This window comes from Macrosteles quadrilineatus, unplaced genomic scaffold, assembly GCF_028750875.1.
Source record: "Macrosteles quadrilineatus isolate MER2022 unplaced genomic scaffold, UCM_ALF_1.0 Scaffold_1__1_contigs__length_201487025, whole genome shotgun sequence".
In the NCBI taxonomy this organism is placed as follows: Eukaryota; Metazoa; Arthropoda; class Insecta; order Hemiptera; family Cicadellidae; genus Macrosteles; species Macrosteles quadrilineatus.
Window position 1 is genome coordinate 90,798,091 of NW_026542594.1, and position 26,593 is coordinate 90,824,683.

At 34.9% G+C, this 26,593-nt stretch overlaps 1 protein-coding gene across 1 annotated transcript in view; it reads left to right on the forward strand.

Annotated features, from left to right (window-relative positions):
• Window positions 1–26,593, forward strand: part of LOC128998824 (cilia- and flagella-associated protein 43-like) — a 146,085-nt gene that overhangs the window by 100,671 nt on the left and 18,821 nt on the right. The window contains exons 8-14 of the mRNA XM_054425183.1: window positions 2,157–2,399; window positions 3,849–4,193; window positions 4,873–5,141; window positions 9,092–9,189; window positions 10,288–10,412; window positions 17,064–17,144; window positions 17,192–17,422. Of these exons, the coding sequence (XP_054281158.1) occupies window positions 2,157–2,399; window positions 3,849–4,193; window positions 4,873–5,141; window positions 9,092–9,189; window positions 10,288–10,412; window positions 17,064–17,144; window positions 17,192–17,422 (1,392 nt within the window). The remainder of the gene's footprint in view (window positions 1–2,156; window positions 2,400–3,848; window positions 4,194–4,872; window positions 5,142–9,091; window positions 9,190–10,287; window positions 10,413–17,063; window positions 17,145–17,191; window positions 17,423–26,593) is intronic.

The following is a 26,593-nucleotide window of genomic DNA, read 5'->3' on the forward strand; positions in this document are numbered from 1 at the left end:
GAGAATGGAGAGAGTTAGGCCTCAGTTGTGGGATTTTTATAGATTTTAGAATAGACAGGTTGGACAGACTGCAGTCACAGCTGATGAGTGTGGTTGAGGGGGTGAGGGGGAGGTGGCGGGCAGACTGTCTAGGCAGAGCCCGTACATCACTCTATCACCAACAATATCTGACCCTCGACCTTGACCTCGGCGACAGACATGTATTGTGCCAAACATCTGATATTAGCGTAATATCCTGGAGTATTAAAGCGAGAGCAGAACTTGTTGACCTTAATTTTAAACCTTGGATGACTAATAAAATCTACACATGTTCATTGTGCAATCTGAATGAAATAGAATCCGTTTTTCACTTTGTGTCCGTTTGCCCAATATTAGGTAATATAAGGAAAAAATATTTTAATACACTTCTTTTAAGCAAATCTGATTTTGAAGAATATTTGAATGGTAGGGATTGGCGGATATTGGCGGGTTTCTTAAGAGAAGCCTGGCAGTACAGATGGGCACTGGTAGAAAAAATTAATTTTTAAATCAAACATTTCTCTTGTCTAAAAGTGCCTAAAATTAGTTGTATATTTCTTTCCTTTAAAAAAAAGTAAATAAAATAGTAATCTATTTGTTTTATTCTTTTTATTCCGTAAATATAACTGTATTGTTGTTGTTCAAGTAGCTTATTATTATTTTCTCAGTGTCTATCGTATTATTTTGATTATTTGTTAGGTATATATACAGGGTTAGTAAAAAGTGTGGAGACCCCCTGTTATTTTTTTAACGGCCCATACTAGAAAAATTAAACTCGGCACACCTTTATGGCATGTTATGAAGTACTTTTTGGGCATAACCGTCACTTGGTGTACTTCCCCAAAATGGGGGATTTTGGGGGAAACTCAAAAATTGCAAATACAAAGACCTATCGAGTGACCCCTCATTTTGAAGGTCCTGGTAAAAGAAAACCAAAAACTAAACTAGAGGTCTTTATCTCAATCCAGTGAAAAATGGCAGCCAATTGAAATTCTCAGAAGTTAAATTTAACTTGCAGCTTTCCAAGTCTGGAGACCCCCTGTAAATTTGGTAGCGGCTCACACTAGGAAAACTAAACTCCACACACCTTTTTATCATGTTATGAAGTACTTTTTAAGCCTAATAGCCACTTGCTTACCAAACCCAAAATGGGGGATTTTGGGGGAAACTCAAAAGTTTTAAATGATAAGCCCCATCAAGTGACCCCTCATTTTGAAGGTCCTGGTAAAAGAAAACTAACAACGAAAACTAGAGGTTTCTATCTCAATCCAGTAAAAAATGGAAGCTGATTGAAATCTTTAGAAATCAGAAATAACTTGCAATTTTATATTCAATTGGCTGCCATATTTTACTGTGTTAAGATAGAGACCTATAGTTTGCGTTGTTAGTTTTTTTTACCAGGACCTTCAAAATGAGGGGTCACTCAATAGGGCTTATCATTTAAAATTTTTGAGTTTCCCCCAAAATCCCCCATTTTGGGTTTGGGAACTTATGAGAATTTCAAATGGCTGCCATTTTGTACTGCACTGAGATAGAGACCTCTAGTTTGCGTTGTTGGTTTTCTTTTACCAGGACCTTCAAAATGATGGGTCACTCGATGGGTCTTTGTGTTTGAAATCTCCACACTTTTTACTAACCCTGTATGTTGTGGTTGTTTTAAGTGTTATTGTAACTTTGCTGTGTTGCCAACCTGGCCGACGGCCCTTCCGGACAATGCCTAAAGTGTTTATTTTGGCAGATGCCCTGCGTGGTATCTAGAAATGTAAATAAAAGCAGCAATAAAGCACTTTTTCATTCATTCATTCATTATTGTATTGTAGTTATTTATATTGTACTGATACTTGTCCTAACAACTGATGATACTGATAATTTCCTTTAGTACCTACTAACGCATCACTATTATAATAAAATAAAAATTTGTATGAATACATTTTTTTTTCTTCAGCCCTCTTAAAGAACTGTAAAATACTCTTTTTAAGTTCCAATTAAAAATATATTTTAAAGATCTAATTACATCCTAATAATAAAAACTTAGGTAGTCTAACATTGAAATTTTATATAACATGTTCCAGAAATAACAGATTTCAGCAGCGTTGTAGCAGGGTTTTAGTTTCTTGGATAAATGTAACAATTTGCAGGTAAGCACACTGGACATCAACAAGGGGTTTGTACTGGACTTGCAATGCAACCCAGAGTTACCATACTTGACTGTGGCTCGGTCTGATGGAGTTCTACAGATAGTTGCTGTGAACAATGAGCAAGTGTTTACCCTCAACGAGCTGCTGCTCTGCTCTGAGGAGATAACTGGAGTCTCCTTCAACAGGAGTGGCACTCTCATTGTTGCTGCCTCCTACAAAGTTGGCAGACTGTTTGTTATCCAGGTAGCTTTATTGGAAACTAAAAATAAGGATTAGAACTTGGGCTACATTTACTACATTTTTGGCTACCCTGATCTCAACGCGATCAAGTTAACATCTTGGGATATGTTTTTTTAGCAGAAATACGTCTTGATCCAAAATAGCATTGCAGTAGGTAGCATGCATCTATCTCCTAAGGTGTGGGTGTGGTTAATACAGGGCCATTTTACCGAATAGCCACGGTAGGCACTTGCCTAGGGCATGAGACAATTGGCTTTTTTAGGGGGCACCAACAAATTTGAAAATTTAAAAAATGGGTGGTTGTATTTGCATGATTGTCGTAAACTTCCTGATAATCCCTTCCGGACATGTAGACATCGTAACGGTCTCCCCCGATTGAGGCAAATATTCTGACTATTTTCCACGGTCGAGTAGACATAATTATTACCTTCAATGATCGCGGCAATATATGAACATATCCCGCGGTCGCGAAGAGATCATCATCGTCTCGCGCGATCGCGGCATAATTCTGATCATCTCTCACAGTCATGTAGAAATCATTATTGTATCTCCCGCGGTCCTGTAGATATCGCAATCATCTCCCGCGGTCATGAAGACATCGTAATTATTGTTTCCCACGATTGCGGCAAAATGTTAATCATTTTCCACAGTTGTGTGGAGATCATCATCGTCTTCCACGATCGTGGCAAAATTCTTGCTGTTTCCTAGGTTCGTGTGGACATTGTCATTGTCTTCCATGATCGCGGCAATATTCTGATCATCCCTGGCGGCTCTGTAGATATCATCATCGTCTTCTGTGATTGCGGAAAAATGATAATCCCTCGCGGCCGTGTGTAGACATATTGTCGTCTCCAGTGGTCGCGGAAACGTCACTGTTGTCATTCGCAATGGCGGTAAATTTAAAATTCCAGGTGGATATACAAAATTCACGCATAATTCCCGGTTCAAAAAAACTTAAGCATAATTCCCGGTTTTCTCGGTCAGTGGACACCCTGAATATATATTGCAAAGGGGCGCTAGAATTAGTTGTGCCTAGGGCGCTGACAGGGTCAAAAAACGGGCCTGGGTTTATAAAACTTATAGCATCGATGTGGGTAGATACAACTCTTGAAAATCAAAGTGGAGGCAGGGCATTTGTTTAGGCCTTTTGGGGAATTATCATGTGAAACTAATTCCACAACCCAGATGAAGCGATGATACCTTAAACTAGAGTTTTTATTAGGTGTTAGTAAACACAAACTTCAGCAAATATACTTTACATTCCATTTGTATAGTAATCGGTACCATACGCTTAATTATAAGAATGATAGTACTATAGTAGAAAGGATTTTGAAAACTGTTTAATTAATGCTTACTTTAAGTTTGTGGTAAGTAATCTGTACAAATACATTATACGTACTGTACTGATCTGTAAATAATACATACTATGTGATCCAATGTTTTTGTTGGTAGGGTCTAGTTGGCACAGGAAACAAGATCAATGTTTTGAACCATCAGCTAAGCCATGAACCTATAATAAACATGCATATTACAACAAGTTCTAACCCGAGGGGTGGTGAGGAACACAGGTTGTTTGTGCTGACCAAGCATTACCCAGCCACTGATGTCGGCTCCCCCAGTGGAGACACTGTAGTGGTGTACTCTCTACCTAGGCTGGCTGTGGAGAACAGAGTATTGCTCAACACTAGCTACACTAGTCTGGTGTTCAATGGTCAACTGTTCATGGCAGCTCCTCATGTGTCCCGGCAGATTCACTTCTTCAACCCAATTGACCTGATGGAAGAATCTGATACTACGGTAGGGAATCAACAAATCACCTTTAAAGATTCAGACTCTAACTGTAACTTCAAATTGGAGATCAGTTACGGTATAGAATACATTTTCTTTTGGTTTTTGGGATTTCACTTGCTGACTTGATTTTTTATGGTAACCAATCATCAGCACTGTAGCTAGGAACAAAGTGTTGTTTTATAAAATTTATTTAAATACAGTACATTGTGGGAGTGTTTTTAAACAAGGTTAGTGAATAAAAATAGCTATTTGTGTATTAAGAGCGCCTCGTATGGTGAAGCTTTTGCTGCTGAGTGCGACCATCCATTTTGAGACCAATTGGTCACGGTATTCACCTTAATGTTTAAATTCCATTCAATGGTTAAATTTAAATCAAGATTGATTCTGGAATCCATTGAAATGCCATTTTGTTTCTGGCCCATCAACATCATGGCATTGATGCTAAGTAAACATTGGCACCCAAGTCTGTGTCATTTGTTTTCATATTTTAATGTTATATAAATAAATTGTTTTGAAATCCTTTAATGTATACAATTTATTATGTGTTACTTTATGCTATTATATTTGCATGGCATTTCACAGTTTCTATTTTGTACAGGAGTGAAGTACCTAATTTTTGGGGTTTAATTTTACCTAGTTTAAATTGATTTATTTTGTACTGTATTTGATAGTTATTTTTTGACAGGATGGTTTGAAAGTGGTAGATATTTGGGAGAGTGGACACAAAATTAGAAGGTTTGACATTGGTCTTGATAAGAATCATGTCTGCACCTATGGATGGGACGGACTGATATTTATAAGGTCCTGTCAAGCTGTGGATGCAAAGACACCGTTTTGTACTCTGGCACCCCACAACCGATTCAACCGAGGAGTTGCGTTAGCTACTATGGATTATTGTGCCAAACATGTTGTATCACTTGGCAAAGAGGGTAACCTGGTTTGCAGTATAGTTATGTAAGTAAGAGTTTTTTTTTTTGGTCTTGCACTTATGTTTACAACTTAAATCATTAGTTAAAATACAATCATTACCAGTAAAATATAAAATAGTAAAAACTATAGAGAAATCAATGTATTTTTTTACAGGATAGTTTGTTTCATAAAGAACAATTGTCTTAGTTTTATCCTGTCAAGCTATGCACTTCTCATTCTTTAGTTTGTTAAGTATTGATGTTAAATATTAAAACACACAACTCAAAATACTATACAGTATACACTTTGAATCTCAGTTCACATTTAGGGGTTGCAAGGGATAATGGGTCACAGTTTTTGTTCACCAATTAAAAATACCCCTGCCACAGCAAACCTGCACACTAAGCGAATTTTAATTTGTCTGATTGGACTTTTACTTAAATACACCCATAAACAAGTAATATTTTTCCCCTATTTAAATAGCATTAGACTAAACGAGTACTTAAGTTTGCTGCTATGGGGAAGGGAAAAAGTGTTTATAACCACATGTAAATAGTATTGGAATAAATAAATAAATTTGCCAAATTAGATCAAAATATATCCATAAACAACAGTTTTCCTTTCCTCTATAAGATTAACATGGGAATTACAAATGTACAGGTTTTTTTTTTAATTTTCTCCATAACCTTTAATTTACTGTACAACAGTCATTCAGTATACTAAATTATTTGTTTATAAGCTCTATACAATGGCTGATGAAAATTGGACATTCCTATGTTTAAAAAAAAATACCCCGCCGCAGCAAACCTGCCGACTAAGCGAATTTCCATTTATTTGAATTGGTTTTCAATTAAGTTCAAATAACATTGGGTTTAACGAGTACCTAGGTTTGCTTCTACAAGGAAACTAATAGAGTTTGTTTTTTAGTAAAGTATTAATAGTTTAGTATATGATAAATAAATTTGCCAAATTTGATCAAAATATATCCATAAACAAGCAAACTACAAAATTTTACAATATTCTCCATAAGAATGACATAAGAATTTGAAATTTTAATATTTTTTTAATTTTCTCCATTACCAATAACTGTACAAAAACACTATGATATACTAAATTATTTTTTTTCTCTCTTATATAGCCTATAGAGGTCTATAGAGAAATTGGGAAATTTTGTGTTTTGAGGGTCAAAAATGAGAAAAACCAATTTTTACCCCATAAAACCCCGTTCCCATGGTCCGATCATGCTGGTTTGCAAACTCATTCAAGTTTATCCTGCTTTACACCTTTAAACCAAATTTAATCAAAATCGGACAAAAATTACTCAAGTTATCGTGTTCATGGACACACATATAACTCTCTCTCTCTCTCCCCATCTCTCTCTCTCTCTCTCTCTCTATATATATATATATATATATTGTATATATATATAATGTATATATATATACAGAGCTAGTAAAAAGTGTGGAGACCCCCTGTTATTTTTTTAACGGCCCATACTAGAAAAACTAAACTCGGCACACCTTTATGACATGTTATAAAGTACTTTTTGGGCATAACCGTCACTTGGTGTACATCCCCAAAATGGGGGATTTTGGGGGAAACTCAAAAATTTCAAATACAAAGACCCATTGAGTGACCCCTCATTTTGAAGGTCCTGGTGAAAGAAAACCAACAACGTAAAATAGATGTCTTTATCCCAATCCAGTAAAAAATGGCAGCCTATTGAAATTCTCAGAAGTTAAATTTAACTTACAGCTTTCCAAGTCTGGAGACCCCCTGTAAATTTTGTAGCGGCTTACACTAGGAAAACTAAACTCCACACACCTTTTTGGCATGTTATGAAGTACTTTTTAAGCCTAATAGCCACTTGCTTACCAAACCCAAAATGGGGGATTTTGGGGGAAACTCAAAAGTTTTAAATGATAAGCCCCATCGAGTGACCCTTCATTTTGAAGGTCCTGTTAAAAGAAAACTAACAACGCAAACTAGAGGTTTCTATCTCAATCCAGTAAAAAATGGAAGCTGATTGAAATCTTTAGAAATCGGAAATAACTTGCAATTTTATATTCAATTGGCTGCCATATTTTACTGTGTTAAGATAGAGACCTATAGTTTGCGTTGTTAGTTTTCTTTTATTATGACCTTCAAAATGAGGGGTCACTCAATGAGGCTTATCATTTAAAATTTTTGAGTTTCCCCCAAAATCCCCCATTTTGGGTTTGAGAACTTATGAGAATTTCAATTGGCTGCCATTTTTTACTGAACTGAGATAGAGACCTCTAATTTGCGTCGATGGTTTTCTTTTACTAGGACCTTCAAAATGAGGGGTCAATCGATGGGTCTTTGTATTTGAAACTTTTGAGTTTCCCCCAAAATCCCCCATTTTGGGTTTGAGAACTTATGAGAATTTCAATTGGCTGCCATTTTTTACTGAACTGAGATAGAGACCTCTAATTTGCGTCGATGGTTTTCTTTTACTAGGACCTTCAAAATGAGGGGTCAATCGATGGGTCTTTGTATTTGAAACTTTTGAGTTTCCCCCAAAATCCCCCATTTTGGGGATGAACACCAAGTGGCGGTTATGCCCAAAAAGTACTTCTTAACATGTCATAATGGTGTGCCGAGTTTGGTTTTTCTATTATGGGCCGTTAAAAAAATAACAGGGGGTCTCCACACTTTTTACTAACCCTGTATATATATATGTATAAATTTGAACAAATGGTGTTTTTGACCTCTGGGGATATCAAAATGATAAAGTAAATCGGTCCCGGGCCTAGGTCTTACCGTGCCACCTACGGTAATAGCAACTTCACTATAGGGAAATTCGCTAAAAGTTGAAAAAAACCAATATACAAATTTTTAGATGTTTGATGGTTCTAATTTAATATGGCAAAATAATTGGTAAAATAAATAACGTTTGGGTCGTTTGGGGTTTTTGTCGTTATGTATTGTGGGCCTTTATGCTTTATGTTGTAATTTTATGGTATGTTTGGTCAAGATTGAAAATGTATTTAACAATTTCAAACCGTTAAATCAATGATATCAATCATGTTAAAATTGAATTATGTAATTGATACAATACTTAAATTCTTTCAAAATTATTATAAACATATAAACATTAATATTATTAAAGGGAATTAAAATAGCCATTCTGTAACATTTCATTTTAATGAATTGAACCATTAAAAATCAATACATATAACTGATCACCCTTTTTAGAATATTTTATTTTAGAGACAAGTTTTCAAAAAGTGACTTTTAACAATAATTTTTATCTATTAGCAACTCACAATCACACTTCATAATCACTCACACACACTCTCATCTCTCTCCAAACTCCCTTTTACCGCGTCTTGATTGGGGAAATGTTCGGATTGAAATTTTGCTGATATTTACCTACCTTCTCCCTTCACCCTGCTTGGTTCGGAGTCTTGATCGGGAAAAGATTGATAGTGTGTCACCACCTTAAGTCATTCCCTAAGTTAAGTTTGACTTGGTAAAACAGATTGTGTTTCCAGCAGAATTCAGTAATTTAGATCAGCACGATCTGTAGGTGGCTAACATCAACTACGACGATTTTGATACAAATCTGGCTACAAATTTAACATGGGGATGGAATGTCTAGTTGTATTGATAGTCAAAGCTAGTACTTTATCTGGCTGGTTCACATACTCATTTTGCCAAATTTCATCAACATCGGACCAAAATTTCTCGAGTTATTGTGTTTACAGACACACACTCACATACATATAATGTGTATTAAAATTTGAACAAATAGTGTGTGTGTCCTCTGGCGTTATCAAAATTAAAAAGTTGGTCTAGGGTCTAGGTCTTTTCCTGCTACCTACGTACTACGAACATTAATAGCTTCTTCCCTATAGGGAGATTCGCTAAAAGACATTTAATAACAATTTATATTAGGGACATTGTTCTAATAAACATCAATAAAGTAGTTATTAAAGCATGGTCAATTGGTACACAAAATCTATTTACAGAAAAAGTTGTGGACATAAAACAGAAGATCACATGATTAACACTTCCAATGAATCTTACTTCTTACAGAAGCCAACAGCTTTAATAAAATCACCCACAAGTAAGTAAACAGGATATCTATTATATCATTAAAGTGATACAATCAAATTTTATGTAAATGGTTAGGGCCATTAACCAAATAAAATTATAGGCATATGGCACACCAAAATGAACATAGTGTGTAGATATGCCGAAAAGTATTGGTATGAACAAATTCTCTTAGGGCTCTGTCCCATAGGCCGATTTCCAAAGGGCTACACCTTACACGTTTAAGAAGTTAACCTTATTCGACTAAGTTATCAAAACAGCTGGTCAATGAAATTGACAATAGTTTGTTTATTTACATTTTTGTTTATTTATATCATTATTTACTTTTATGTTCAAAGAGGTGCGGTAAATGAACACTGATGCTATGTCTAGCTGTTTGATACAAGTAAGTGCTTTAAGATGTTTGATAGACGATGCATATGAGATTAAAAAACACGTCTGTTGTTCGTTCAAGAGGTTGGGTCGTGAAAGAGAGCGGCGAGTTCAGGTACAACCATATAGTTCGGCCAAAGTTTGGTTAGTTCTAGGCGAGGGGGTCGGCGGGGGTACTTTTTTTGTTAAAAAATTTTTGTCAGCACTGCCAATAACCGGTAACGGAATGTTTTAATTCGGATAGTAGCCACCCGTCCGTGCGCACAGAATTTTTGGCCGAATTGTACCCATGTCGGCCATCGCAGGATGTAAGGTATGAAGGTCGCACTGTTTTTAACATTCCTTCTGATGAGAATTTCTTGAACTTGGGCCCTTTATATGAAATATAAAGTCAAAATTAATTAAACTGTGGCTTCTGAATTGTACACCCGTGAATTCACGGGATAATATCACCAGTTTACGCCTTACAAAAGTTTGTATTAGGTTTTCCAAACTGTTAAAATATTGATTGATATATTTTATGGTTTAGTGATTTTAAGAATACCCTTTACTCTTTACAGTACAATTTAAATCATCTCAATCTTAAAAATAACATTCAAGTACACAGATCAAGTTAAATTAAAAATGTCTTTATGTGTTTCTAAATATTTGTTTTAACTTTAAACTATTTTGTAGGATTCCAATAAATACATTGTAAAGTCTTAGGTTTTGTATGTAAGAAGTTTAACAATGGTTTCAGGTAGTCCATCTCATCCAAAAACTTGGCTTGAGACTCAAATTCACCAAAAGCTAAATTTAGAGGCCAGTGCTGCTGCTCCAGAAATTGAAAATATTTTATCATTGTTTAAAGAAGTCCAGAAAGAGGTAAAATAGTAATAATGTTTTCCAATAACTATTGCATGTTTAAATATGTCTAGTGGATTGTAGAGGAAAAACCATATTTTCAAGTCTTATTTTGAAAACTATAAATTTCTTAAACTTGCTATTCAAAGTCAAAGTACCGGTAATCTTTATTGCCACATGACGTTTTTTTCAATGCTCTTTTCACAGCCAGACAAAACAGGTGACATTGTCAAACAATACTAAAATAAACTAGCTTATGGTAAAAATAAAAATTCACTTTGAGTTGTCTTCAAGAAACTGATTTATACCGTACTATAATAATAAAAAAATCAACTATTTTTTCTTTAAAAGATACTAATACTATTATTGATTTGTAGTACCCTGGCAAGTTGTTAAAATTTATTTTACCCATATAAGAAGGTGTCCTTCCACAAGATTTAATCTATGTACTAGTGTACCTGTTTCTCAAATTCGAGCAATTGCGAAGTATTAAAGGTGTTATATTAAAACGAAAACAGTCATAATTTCCGATGACTTTAAAAGAGTCGATTTAAAGATTATGGAAATACTAATGATGTGCATAACATTTCGATATAATCAACATTTATTGTAAATATCTTATCATTTTTCAAAAGCTGATCTTGTTTTTTAGTGTTTTCTACAAATGTTTCCCACTCATAGCCGCATTAGGTTGTCCCTAATAAGGATTATAAATATATAAAAAAAACATTATTTCTATTTCTTCTACTTGGTGGTGTTCTATGACTTTCCTATGTTTCCATAGTTTGCAAATCGGCTCTTTCAATGATTGCTCAAGAAATGCAGCACAGTGTTAATTCAGTTTTCACTTCAACCAAGTCAGTAAATGTTTGTAGCACACGTTTCCTTAACCCTTTCGCCGTCAGCTATTTTACTTACATATATGCTAAAAACGCCAAGGCCATTTTTTATACAATTGCAGTGTTGCAGAAAAAATAGCTCTTACTTTTTTATTTGTGAAGGGATTTTTTGTTTTGTTTTGTTTTGTTGTAAATTAAATTGCCTACAAAATGATATAAAATATAATAGTAACAAAACATTTTTGAAAAATCTAAAAATCAAAAATATTGCGCGTAATATGTAAAAAAATATAAAATTTGCACTTTGACTTACAATAATTACATTCCAAAAAAATATTTCATAGTATTCAGTGTTATTTCCTGAAAGTACATGCAGTTGTTAGTATCTTGTCTAAATTTCAAAGTCTTACCTTGAAAAACAAGGTGGCAATGCAGATTTATATTTTTGTCCGCAAAATCGTCAATTTACATATTGATGCAGCCTACACTAAACAAATTCAATAAAACACTGTTCATTTCAACAAAAAAGTTATATTCTTGAGCAAAATACTTGAATAAAAACTAAAAACACCTTTCTTATGAAAAAAAAACCACTAGGCCCTAAAACTAATATTTTCAAACAAAAATACAAACAACAGATGACACAATCTCGTTGTTTCACATTGTTTACCAGACAAAACAACAGATGACGCAATCTTGTTGTTTCACGTTGTTTACGAGACAAGTACTATTGAAAATCAAATCCATAGAACACCAAACGTAGTTTATCCATGAAGCCCAATGCCTACTAAATTGATTCATGTATAATCTGTGACATCTGGATGGGATATAAGCTTAATAAGATTAATATAAGATTAATCGGATCGTGGCGGCTAAAGGGTTAATTGCAACTAAAATATTAACAGCAATTAAATTATCCAGCTGATCATAATGTAAACAAATATGTTCTTCATAGGATAACATGGGAACCTTAAAAGCCACTGGGGCAGAGCCCAAGTGACTTTAAACAAAAGGACAGGTCAGTTTGCAAATCTACACATCTAGACGAACATTTTGGTATATAATATATGGGGTTAACCCTTAAAACAAAGAAGCCTTATTGTTCACAAAGTTTCATGTAATAAAATAATATAGATGAATAGATATCTATGTATTCCTATTCCTAATGTAAAATAACAAAACATGTAGTTAAACGAATATTTTATAATGAATTCTACAGTAAAACCTCGTGGTACACAGCGTTGTCTCTTCCTTGCACGTTAGTTTCTAAAATGACTACAATAATTTTCATCAAGAATAAGCAGCATATGACAATGTGGCAGACCATATTTCTGGAAATCTATTTCATAAACCCAAGCAAGTACCACACCAAACACATTGATTTTTAGTATAATACTAGTGTACCTGTTGCTCGAATTCGAGCAATTGCATTAGAGGCGACTCAAAGATTATGGAAATACTCACAATCTACACAACAGTTAGATATAATCAAAATCTTTTGTAAATATATTTTTTTTTCAAAAAGCTGATCTTGTTTTTTTCGTGGTTTCTACAAATTTTTCCCTCTCATAGCCGCATTAGGTTGTCTATGATAACAATTATAAATTAAAAGAAAACTTTATTTCTATTTCTTCTACTTGGTTGTGTTCTATGACTTTTTCTATGTTTCCATTGTTTGCAAATCGGTTATTTCAATGATTGCTCAAGAAATGTAGAACAGTGTTAATTCAGTTTTATTTTTAGCCAATATCAAATTGTCCAGGATTTCTCACTCTTTTCCATTCCATACACCAACCCAAGTTTCGTCTACAGATGCAATATGCCAACGAATATCACCTATGTACAATCTCCAAGAAGTGGTAAAAAAGGCAGAAACAAACCCATACAATAGATATAAGTTAACTCCATAAAAGAAAAGAGTTACTGTGATAATAGGATTTTCCACTGATTTGGTAATAGCAAATTATGTTGCAAAACATGACACGATGCAGAAGAAAGTCCATTTTAAAATCATAAAAACCCATTGAAAATACTGTACTTCATTTTGACAAATTCAATAAATCATAATTTAAATATTAACAGCTGTCTCATTAAAAAGTAGAATTATGCATATGGTCGTAATGTAAACAAATCTGAAGAGGCAACTTTTAAGGCTTCTGGGGCAGAGTCCCAAGGGAATTGACCTAGTTCCTCTTTTGATGGCTCATCTACAGACCTAGACCTTTCTTTAGAGACCCCTACCAAGTTTCTACGCCCAGCCGTTCTCTCAAATTAGCTGTGACAAAAACCCCGTTTTTCTCCATAAGAATAACATGGGAAGGGAATTCAAAGGCCACTGGGGCAGAGCCCCAAGGGAATTCACCATGTTTCTCTTTTGATGGCTCATCTACAGACCAAGACCTTTCTTTAGACACCTCTACCGAGTTTCTACGCCCAGCCGCTCTCTCAAAATAGCTGTGACAAAGAAAAACAGTTTCAAATAAATATATAGATACTAAAAATCTCTTTTCAATTCATTAAGTTTGCCTATGAACACTCTAGAAACAATGTCAGGTCGATCCGCCGGGGTTTCGTTAGCCGTTAGAGATGACTAGATCTCTGGCCAATTCGGATTGTAGGTCATTGTTAGAAAAATACCAGGTTTCCCAAATGCTATACTACTATACGCTGTGTACTATATGCTGTTTGAAATAATTAATAAAAAAAGTTAAGACAGTAGGATATGAAATGAAATCAAATTAAATAAAAGTAATGAAAATAACTAACCATAATAAAGGCTGTCAGTAAAGAGCAAACTGACACACTCTGTCCCATTAGCATGACGATTACCTTTGAGTGCCAACGTCCGGGGAACCGGACGTTTTTAGAACGAGCCAAAAGTGCCAACGTCCGGCTGACCGGTTGTTTCGTAATGATCGAACAGTTGTCATAACAACCGAATGGATACTCGGATTCTTTTAACCCATATATTAACATTGAGTCGAAAGTTACTAGATGCGATACATTGATTTTCGTTGGTCGAAATATCGAAAATTCAATTTTTACGAAATTTTAACCTAAAAATCGCCAGATCGCGCTCGGCATTTTTAGCGCGACCTTCGGGAAAAATCATCGGCATTTTTTGAGCGTTACTTTTATTTCTCGCCTGGCACTCTAAGGGTTAAAATTAACACCCTACGACTTTTATGAAAGTAAAATGGGTAAGCGGTGAGAGTTACTTTAATTTTTATTGGGAAAATCACAAAAAACGGTGGAACCGTAAAATGTACAGTATTGAGGGGTTATGCAACTTTTTCAAGGTGAAAAAAAACTATAACATACATAATTGTAATTAAAATCGTTAGAGCAGTTGAAATGATAATAAGATTTTAGATTTTATGGTAAATCATCATTAACAATTAAAATATAAAAAAAATTTGCCTGAAAAATACCATGGGTACCAAATACTAAAATACCAATTACCAAATGTCAACTATAGCAGTAGTTTGAGCTCTGTATACATCCACACACACATACACACACACACACATCATTACAAAAACTTTTTTTGTTAAGAGGGTAAAAAAAATTGACATTTCCACCCAAAACTCCAACTCAAAAATCTTGGGAAAAAACAATGCTTTTTCTATATACAAGGGTCGTCCAAGAAGTAAAGAACGTTCTAGCTTGGTTAAATAAAAACATATCAACACCAAACTTTATTTACACAGCCACAGTATTTTATACTACTTTTCTAGTCCCCATTGTTGTCGAGAATTGTTGTAACATGAGACCAGTTTCTCTATTCCTATGTTATACTCATCAGCTGCGAAAGATCTGGGCCATATTATCACTGCTTCTATTAAAATCGTCATTTCCAAACTGTTTACCACCCCAAATATTCCTTCAACTCTAGAAACTATGAAAATCACTAGGTGCTAGGTCAGGGCTGTAAAAGAGGATGTATCAAGATTTCCCACTTCAGACTTTGAAGTTCTTGCCGCGTTCCTGCTGAGGCATGAAGAATAAACAAGTCTTAAAATCGCATCTACATTCAAAAAAAATCTTAAATATTGAATTGCAGCTAATTTTTAATATGAGAGCACTCGGTATTTTATGGTCTTTTTATAATGTATATGCCTTTTTAAGACTTTTTTATTCTTTGCATTTACCCTCTACACTTGCTCGTTTAGGAGCAAAAGGATGCAGAATATACACCACTTAAAGCCTTTTTTTCTTAGGTGCAACACGCTGTGACTCTAAAACGAGTAGCTTTAAAGAAAAGTTGTCAAGAATAAAAACGTTTTAAAAATTCATTTATATTCTAAAAAAATCATAAAATATAGGGTGTTTAAAAAAAAAACATAGTTGTCAGCATATATTTAAAATTTGAAACCAATCCAAATAACATCTTGAAAAATAAAGAGGAGTGTCCCATAAGAAGTTAACTCTATATCTCATAATAAATAAATGGTATCAGCAAACTGACACATACTTTCTCCCATAAGCTTGTAAACAACCTTTACCATGTGTAAGCGGTGGGAGTAACTATGATATTCTATAGGGCTAAATCACAAAAGTTGCAATAACTTATGAACTGTATTTGTTACAGCAATGGGGGTTGTACTATTTTTTTTTTAATTATAAGGACCATAACAAATTAATTTTAATAAAAACCGGCTTTTTTCCTAAATCCAATATTTTGTTATTTTATGGGAAATAACATAGGTAATTTACAATAAATTTTGAACCATACTTTTTACAAAAATTAGATCTGTACCATTTTATTAAACATTTTAAGGACCATAACATACAAATTTTAATCAAAACCCGGCTTTTTTTCTAAAATCCAATTTTTTTAAATGAGGTTTTTATGGGAAAATAACATAAGTTACAATAACATTGGAACCGTAATTTTAGCGGAAATGGAGTTAGTACCATGTTGTTCAGAATTTAAAGGACTATAACATACTAAATTTTTATCAAAATCGTTCAGGATGTTTTTGAGAACATCTTATTTTTCTGTTTTTTTTTTTATGGTTTGTATGGAAAAATTACCATTCAAAGTAAAAATTTTTAAAAAATGAAAAAAATGCCTGGGGATATAATGGATAAGTACCAAATTTCATCAAAATTGGACGACATTTGTAGTCTGTAGCTCTGTACCCACCCCCACACGCACACACACACACGCACACACACACACACACACACACAGACATCACTTTGAAAACCACTTTTTTGGGTTCAGGGGGACCAAAAACGGATATATCAACTCAAAACTCAATTTAGAAAATTTTGATGAAAACAATACTTTCTCCATATACCACGGTACCATGGTATAGGGGGAGAAAGTAAAAAGTTAGCTATTGGTTCACTTTTGGTGGGACACCGTTTATAACCAGTAATTGGAAAATTTTATTTGTGACAGATATGCATTCTAAAAATATATTTAAAATTGTAGATTTCCCTACTGCTAGTAGTACAGTAATGTGTTGTGTATGGGAGGCGCTGCATTCAGAACAGTGATGTGTTGTACAAGGTTTACGCTGAGGGCAGTACGATGATGTGTTGTGTATGTTAGGTGGTGCAGTTGTTGGATGACAACTTGAGGGCCACACCAGAGCACCAGCACCAGAGGAGCAGCTGGATATTCTAGAGTTTGACTTGGACACTGAGGCCAGGGAGGCGCATCTTGCAGTACAGTGATGTGTTGTATTTGATAGGTGGTGCAGTTGTTGGATGAAAACTTGAGGGCCGCACCAGAGGAGCAGCTGGATATTCTAGAGTTTGACTTGGACACTGAGGCCAGGGAGGCGCATCTTGCAGTACAGTGATGTGTTGTATTTGATAGGTGGTGCAGTTGTTGGATGACAACTTGAGGGCCACACCAGAGGAGCAGCTGGATATTCTAGAGTTTGACTTGGACACTGAGGCAAGGGAGGCGCATCTTGCAGTACAGTGATGTGTTGTATTTGATAGGTGGTGCAGTTGTTGGATGACAACTTGAGGGCCACACCAGAGGAGCAGCTGGATATTCTAGAGTTTGACTTGGACACTGAGGCCAGGGAGGCGCTGCTTGCTGACGCAGCGGCTGAGAGAGACAAGACTAGGCGGTTACTGGAGGCTGAGTGTAGGGACTGTCAGAGACTTGCTGAGGTCATCAGGACCAACACTTGGGACACCATGGCTGTTAAATCTAGGTGCATCAAGGTGAGTACAGTATACAGTTTACTAATGTTAAATTATCTGTTTTTAATGTTGCTTAGCACAACAAAATTACTTAAAAAGATTCTTTTTAAAATGAATGCAATCAAATTTCTCTTTCTTAAATTTGCATTAAAAAACTTACTATTTTTTTACTTACTTTTAAGCCTCTGTGCATTTAGTATTTTACACAGCGATCGCGTAAAGATAGTCTTTAGAACACAAGTAGAATATACCCCTGCCAGAGCAAACCTACAGACTTAGCAAGAAAAAGAAAATGCCCTTAAAATTGTATTTTTAGATTGATTTCCTATTGAAATAACATTAATTTTAATGAATATTAGGTTTGCTGCCACAGGGAAGGTAATAAGGAGTGTTTTTTAAAATTATATTTTAGTATGAAGTAAACAAATTCAATTGAAATATATTCATAAACACCTAACTTATAACAGGTTAATTATCTATCTATATCCATCTACAGGGTGTGGAAAAAACAATCTATTTTCTACAGCATACTGTCTGAGGGGGGTGGGAGTAGGCTCGTTGGAAAGCCTATTCAATACCATTATCTGTAGCCATAGAGCAATATTTACCTGAGCAACGTGCGTGTGTTATCAAGGTGAAAAAAAGTAATGAAAAGTAATGTAAAAAAAGTTCCGTGCACCCTTTAATTAGGGCGACATGGAGAGGTTCTGTCTCGATTATCTGTATGGATAGTCAATAAAATTAAATAGATTAATTCAAATTAATCTTTAGGGAAAAGAAATTAAGATCGAACCTCAACATCTCCAAGAATTGAATAATGTTTTATTAAATATAGCTTTTGTTGTTATGATTGTTCTGACTGATACATAATATCTTAATTTATTAAACTGCATGAGTGTATTTAAGACATCATAATTTATTGCATGTAATTTATGAAATCATTACATTCTCAACAATATTATAGATACTGTAGCTCATTTCATTCAATTTTTCAACGGCATACTCTTTGCATGGTATAAAGAATATTTTTATTTATTTTATGAGAATTTAATTTTTTCTGTTAGGACATTTTTTATAAGGTGCTACGGGCACGGGCAGGGGGAGGATGCGGGACGATGATTCACAACTGAGATGAAAACACACTTTTTGCAAACAATTCTTGCTTGGAGCTGGATAAAGGGTTTGAATGTGATGATTTTTTCAATGAAATTCCCTTAAATAATTCTCTTAAAATATTTCACACAAATATCAGAAGTTTCTCAAAAAACTTTGACGATTTATCGGTTTATTTACAATCTTTGAATGTTAATCTAGATATCATAGTCTTATCAGAGTGTTGGTTGAGCAGGGGGAGGTGGGTCACTTGGACGGGTTTGACTTAACAATGATAGGTACACAGAACAACAGGAATGACGGAGTCATTGTTTTCATTAACAAACGTCTGTCTGCTACCGTAACTCAATTCAACATTGTTCTGTATGTAGTTAGAACAAATAATAAATGTAATTGTCAAAGTACAATTTATTTTAACCAACTTTATTCAACACAAATTAAAAACAAAGTGAACAAGTAAACATTATAACCAGCTGATAATATAGTCAGAGAAATATAGGATATGACCTTAAAAAAATTTCAAGAAAACGTTTTATGGTTTTATTTTCTAGTGTTGGGTTTGCAGAATGACATACTAAAAGTTGCCAAAAATCGGTGCACGAGAAAACCACTAAAATCACAATTTAAAATGGCGGCTTTTCCCAACATTGGACAAATAAAAAAAAAATATTTCACATGCATTTGTTATGCACATTTTTCGAGATATTGACTTGGGACCACCACCTGTATGTATTGGGTGGTTAGTAGTTCATTTTAATAGGGAACACGTTTTTGGCCGCCATCTTGGATCCGCCATATTGGACATACATCATTCTTTTCAATGTAATGATAGTGTTGTGACACATCATTACAAACTACATTTTTACACTGATTTCAATGCCGAAATTCGTTTTTCAATATATTTTTTAATTTAGAAGATATACTCAAACGAAAACTCTCCCCCATACATTTCTTATGGACGTTTCGTAGTTTGATAATTTTTTTAAAACTATTTTTCTTATATCTCCAGTTCTTATTAATGCTTGCGGTTCGTTCTAGGCTTAAAATATTCAGTAATGTAAGAGCTTTCATTTAAGCTCTTGAGCATTAAAATCAGATGAGTTAAAGTCCAGCTATGAACGTCAGAACAATATTAAATTTAACTTTTTAGAAATATATTTTTATTAAAAGATTTATAACTCGGGTTGGTAATACGTCACCAAGTTCTTTCTGGTCTCAAATTACTCAGTAAATGTTTGGCTTTGATTTTATTAATCATTAACCAAAATATGACAATTTAAAAATGAGTCATGGACCTTAATTTAACATTAAAATGTGTACATTACGAACTTTGTATTTAGTTAAAGACGTATATTCCCAATTCTAAATAACTCCCAAAACTCTTATAGTCATAAATAATTCATCAAATTATTGACTTTTATTTTGGCTAAAGATTACTTATTGGTAGTTATTTATAATTAATTGGGGATATATATCTTAAACTGAAGACAAATTTCTAAATAAAACTAATTTAATGTTAAATGAAGGTCCAGGACTCACTTCAGATTTGCCAGATTTTATTTAGTGATTAATAAAATTAAAGCCGAACATTTGCTAAGTAATTAAATACCATAAATAACGTGGTGACGCCTTAACAACCCGAGATATAAATCTTTAAATAAAAACTAATTTCTAAAAAGTTAAATTCAATATTGTGTTGGGATTTGTAGATGGTCTTTAACTCGTCTGATTTTAATGCTCATGAGCTCAAATGAAAGCCCTTAGATTACTGAATATTTTAAGCCTAAAACGAACTGCAAGCGTTAATAAGAACTGGAGAAAAAAAAAATTTTTATTATCAAACCACGAAACGTCCATAAGAAATGTATGGGGGGAGGGTTTCCGTTTGAGTATATCTTCTAAATGAAAAAAGATATTAAAAAACTGATTTCAGCATTGAAGTTAGAGTAAAAATGTAGTTTGTAATGATGTGTCACAACACTAGTCAATATCTCAAAAAATGTGCATAACAAATGCATGTGAAATATTTTTTTTTATTTGTCCAATGTTGGGAAAACCCGCCATTTTAAATCGTGATTTTAGTGGTTTTCTCGTGCACCGATTTTTGGCAACTTTTAGTACGGTATGTCGTTCTGCAAACCCAACACTACAAAATAAAACCATAAAACGTTTTATTGCAATTTTTTAAAGATCCCTGTGTAAGTTTTTTTTAGTTTGCTTGGACTAATAGTTATAGAATAAATAAGCAATAAGTAAAGGTAGACATTTAGGATGTAACACCTCCCCTTAGTGAGTTTCATAAGTTAAGTCTATCGACGGGTTTATGTGTCCGTTTTGATCGTCTTACTGTCATAGCGGAAGCTGGTGCCACTGGAACATCTGATATGTTGTTACTGGTCTTTGGATCATCTGGTATGTTGGGATCATTGGCCTCTGGATCAATGTTGTGATAATTTGTTACGTGGTTTTCGGTTGTTTCCTCTCCGACTTCTCCAAAATTTGTTGGTATGAATACTCGATTTTGCTCATTCCTTAATGAAAACTCACACAAGTCCCGCCCTGAGCGTCTAATTTGGTCTTGATGTCGTCTGATTGGGCCACTGCTTGTGGTTATTTCATAATTTCTTGGTCCTTCTTTCCAACCCCCCATTTGTTGCATGTTCCATAGAGGCGGTAGGCGACAGGGTCTTGAGCTTTAAAGGACTTTTGCCTGTCACGGTCTTGAGCTTTAAAGGACTTTTGCCTGTCACGGTCTTAATCTTTAAAGGACTTTTGCCTGTCACGGTCTTGAGCTTTAAATGACTTTTGCCTGTCACAGTCTGAGTCAAACTTTCGGTTCACTTTTTGTGACAAATCAGGATACAATAAGTCAAGTCTTGATCGAATTTGACGTCCAATGAAGAGATGTGAAGGAGATTGTACTGTAGTAAGTACTATGTGGAGCTCTTCGATATGCCATTAAATATCTCTGCAATTTTATTTCGATAGAGCCTTCCTCAAAGTGCATGGCTCTGATGGTATCTTTCAAGTCTTGCACATAGCGTTCTACTTGACCATTAGTAGCAGGATGGTAAGGTGCTGATCTCTTGTGTCTAATTCCGTTGGATTTAAGAAATTTTTTAAACTCTAATGAAACAAATTGCCTTCCGTTGTCGGACACTAATATGTCAGGGATTCCAAAGGAGCCGAAGAATTTACGCAAAGCCTCAATGGTTTTATGTGAATTTATAGTTGTAAGTGTTACAATTTCTGGCCATTTACTATAGGCATTCAAAATTAGGAGAAAATAGTGGCCATAAAATGGTCCAGCAAAATCAACATGAATTCTTTGCATAGGCCTTGAAGGATATTCCCAATGGTGAACTGGTGCTTTGGGTGATTCATGCTGTACTCGTTGACATCCCAAACAATTTAAGGTCATATTCTCAATGTCTGCATCAATTTTTGGCCACCAAACATACGAACGGGCTAGTCCCTTCATGCGAACTATCCCCACATGAGCCTCATGAAGTTCTTTCAAAATTCTTGCACGAAGTTGTTTGGGAATCACCACAAGATTCCCTTTTAATAAGCATCCAAGCGAAGACATCGGGACATACAATAAGTCAAGTCTTGATCGAATTTGACGTCCAATGAAGAGATGTGAAGGAGATTGTACTGTAGTAAGTACTATGTGGAAGACATCGGGTGATGGATTGGCTCCCCTCTGATTAGTGATTGATAAATATCTCTAAGATCTGGACCAGATTGTGTATTTTTTGCTATTTCTTCAGCTGTGACAGGTAAAGTATAGATTTGTTCTATTTAATGAACATCGGCTGAGTCAATAACAACAGCTTCTTCAACATTTTTAGGTAGTCTTGAAAGTGCATCAGCATTAACATTTTCTTTGGTTGATTTATACTTGATGTCAAATGAAAATGCCTGAAGGAATATAGCATAACTAGAGAACCCGTGCGGCTCAATGAGCCGCATAGCATGATACATAACGCCGAAGAAACCTTATGCTTAAATTCGAGTAACTTTAGTTACATCGAGTTGTTTGAAAACATGTTAGGAACTAATTTTAAATATCTCTATTGGCGTCGTCAAGGTTCACCTACATTATTTCTGCTCTCAGTTCTGATAACTTCTAATGAATGCTAAACGATCTGCCTCAGTTCGAGTTAACATGTTGCATAAGTTAACACTGTTACCTTACTGATAACCTGTCTTAAGTAATTAAAGTTGGGTCATTGTATTTCTTTCATTTGAGACATCCCGCTGATCAAACTAATTTTTTCCATAGAGTAACCTGAAAAAAGGGGTGATATCAACCATTTCATGTGCTCCATTTTTTACCCACAAACTCTGGGTTACCAACTGGACAGCCATAATCTACTTTGAATAGGCTAAAGCAGCAACACCATTGAAAGTTGGTTAATGTAATTTAACGTGTTGTCTGTCAGTCTCGGTATATGCCCCGAGCATCAGAACGTTCTCAAGTTGTTCAGTGCAGTTTCTCTTAATACCTGTCCCGAAGTTTTGAAAGTATATGTATACATTCGTCGAAATGGGTTGGATAACTCTTGTAGCTATAATATTTGGATGGCAATTTTAATTTTCTCTTTTTGAACAGCGTATATTATTTGCCTCTCCCGAATCATAAAAATAAACTTGACCGTAACTACTCGATCGTTCAATACATAAACACTAATTCCTTCACTTATGAATGGTCTAATATTGCCACTTTAACTTTCAATAGAAAATGAGTTTTTGAAACTTCTTATTTTCTACTTGAAATGACTGGATTGTGTTGGTGAATTCAGTCAAAAAACTTTGTATAAGTTTGTCCGAGGAACTGGCAACATAACATAGTAGTAAACAATCCATTTACGTTTTTTCTCAATTGAAGTAGAGCGAGAAATACAAAAAAAATTACAATAAAAACATAAGGTCCGCCAAGATTTGGTATAATCTTACTACTTGAACTTATTATAGTCAAGGCTATATTATAGTTTCTACTAAATGTTTTGAAATATCTCAATCTGCCAGTGTGTGAAGTTGCCTAAACATTTAAGTTGCCCCCGCTTGACAACACTATGATCATTGTATATTTTTTCACTTCAAAAGTAAGTTGCATAGCAGAACTGGCAATTTTTATTAATCTCATCTTACCAAGTGAATGTGTATCTGTGTAGGTATCTGTTAGACCATGCTTCTCTTTTTCTACTATCCTCATACGCACAAGATATCTTATTATTAATTGTGTCCTCCTACCGTGTTCAATATTTCTTCTTTGAACTTGAGGCATTTTCTGTTCTTCCAACAAAACTGATTAACTGCTTAACTTGGTCTTAACCTACTGAATAAACATCAATTGAAGTAAACATCAATATTTACTCCCAAAAAGCTAATGAGTTTCTTTTTATAAACAGCTGTTTTTTGTTTTTAGCGAATTTCCCATATAGGGAATAAGCTATTACCGTAGTACTCACGGTAAGACCTGGACCCGGGACCGATTTTTTTTTCGTTTTGAGGTCCCTAGAGGTCAAAAACACCATCCGTTCAAATTCATATATATATATTTATCTAATATATAAAATTCTCGTGTCACAGTGTTTGTCTGCAAACTCCTCCGGAACGACTTCACCGATCGTTATGAAATTGTGGTGTGTAAATTCTGTAGGTATGCGAATCGGACGTAAACTATTTCCCGTTTCGAAATTCTTAAAAGGGCTCCGCCCCAGTGGCTCTGGAGTTTCCCATGTTAACCTTATGAGAAATGGAATTAATGAATCTTGACAGCTGTTTCAATTAAACAAGTTGGTTCTGTTCTATGATGTTCAATAGCATTAAAGTTACAAGGATTACCAACAGGGTGCAGCACTATTATTTCTTTTACATTTATGACAACAGCTAATTTGCAACCAAAAGGTGAGTGAGCGTAGCGAACGAACTTCAACCTGGAGGCGAGTTAGCGTAGCGAACGAGCTAACCTGAAGGCAAGTGAGCGCAGCGAACGAGCTCCAACCTAAAGGTGAGTGAGCGTAGCGAACGAGCTCCAACCCAAAGGTGAGTGAGCGTAGCGAACGAACTTCAACCAGGACGTGATTGAGCGATGCGAACGAGATCATCTTGAAAATTAAACGTAACGGTACTTTCTTTCCATCGGTCTGTCTTAGGGGAAACCTATAACTTAGGCGATACGAAGTTCGCCGGGTCAGCTAGTATATATATATATATATATTAATATATATATATATATATGTGTCCGTTAGCGCGATAACTCGAGCAAAAATGATCCGATTTTGATGAAATTTGGTACAAACGTGTAAACCTACGTTTATTCGAACGAGTTCGCGAACCAGCATGATCGGACCATGGGAACGGGGGTTTATGGGGGCTTTTATGGGGTAACAATGGGTTTTTCCCATTTTTGACCCAAAAAACATAAAATTTTGCAATTTCTTTCAAAACTATTTTGTAGAGCTTAAAAAACAAATAATTTAGTATATTGAAGCGTTATAATGCGCCTAATGGTTACGAAGAAAATTCCAAAAAATTGTAAATTTAAAATTCCCATGTTATTCTTATGGAGAATAAGAAAACTGTTGTAGTTTGCTTGTTTATAAACATACTAGCTGTACCCGCGGGCTTTGCCCCTTTTAATTTCTTAATTTTCAAGATGAGCTCGTTCGCATGGCTCAATCACGTTCTGGTTGAAGTTCGTTCGCTACGCTCACTCACCTTTGGGTTGGAGCTCGTTCGCTGCGCTCACTTGCCTTCAGGTTAGCTCGTTCGCTACGCTAACTCGCCTCCAGGTAGAAGTTCGTTCGCTACGCTCACTCACCTTTTGGTTGCAAATTAGCTGTTGTCATAAATTAAAAAAAAATAATAGTGCTGCACCCTGTTGGTAATCCTTGTAACTTTAATGGTATTGAACATCATAGAACAGAACCAACTTGTTTAATTGAAACAGCTGTTAAGATTCATTAATTCCTTTTAAATATGAAAAATCATAAGGTTAACATGGGAAACTCCAGAGCCACTGGGGCGGAGCCCGAAAGCCCGATCAGAATAAAAACTACTTAGTTTTCCTATTTAATGCCCAAAGAATCGGTGTACCGAATTTCAGCCTCCTAGGTAAATGGGAAGTGGGAGAATTAGTGATGAGTGAGTGTGTCAGTGAGTCAGTGAGGGCTTTGCCTTTTATAAGTATAGATTTTGCCCAAATTTGGAAAATGTTTTTATTTCTTACTAACTATTAACATTTTACATAAAAAACACTTTTACCCTCCCTGTTGCAGCAAACCTAAGTATGTTTTAAACTGATTCTATTTAAATAGGGAATAAATGTGATATTTTTAAGGAGACATTTTAGTGTAAATCCATTCAGGGAAATGGAAATTCGCTTAGTCTGCAGGTTTGCTGCAGCGGGGGTATTAAATTTGTTCTATGTATTTCTTATGGGGAAAACCCCGACCTTTGAGAGGGTCTCAGGCTCTTAAGAGCAGGAATTTTAAAATTCTAACCTTATTGCAAAACTACATATTGAGACGAACACCTAAAACGTTGAAATTGGTCCACAAATAAGGGAGGAGTTGTGTTAACGATGTTGTAGTCTTGTTGCGGCTATAAGTGGTATTCCATTTTTCGGTCCAAATATTGATACCAGGGGTTTGTGGTCTGTAACTAGGGTGAAATGGCGTCCATAAAGGTATGGGTAAAAGTGTTTAACTCCAAAATAAATTGCCAGGGCTTCTTTTTGTATGTCACTGTACTGTTTTTGTGTTTGTGATAGTGTTTTGGAAGCAAATGCAACAGGTCTTTCATTTCCATCCGGAAACACATGAGAAAGAATTGCTGAAATTCCAGATTGACTAGCATCTGTTGCTAGAATGAGTGGTAAGTGTGGGTCAAAATGGCATAGTATATTCTCTGACATCATTTCCTCCTTCACCAATTGAAAATCACGTTCACATTCTTCAGTCCAATTAAAAGGTACATTAGCTCTTGTGAAATTAATAATGGCTTGCATCTTTTCACTTAAGTTTGGAATAAACTTTCGATAGTAACTTATCAACCCAAGGATTTGTC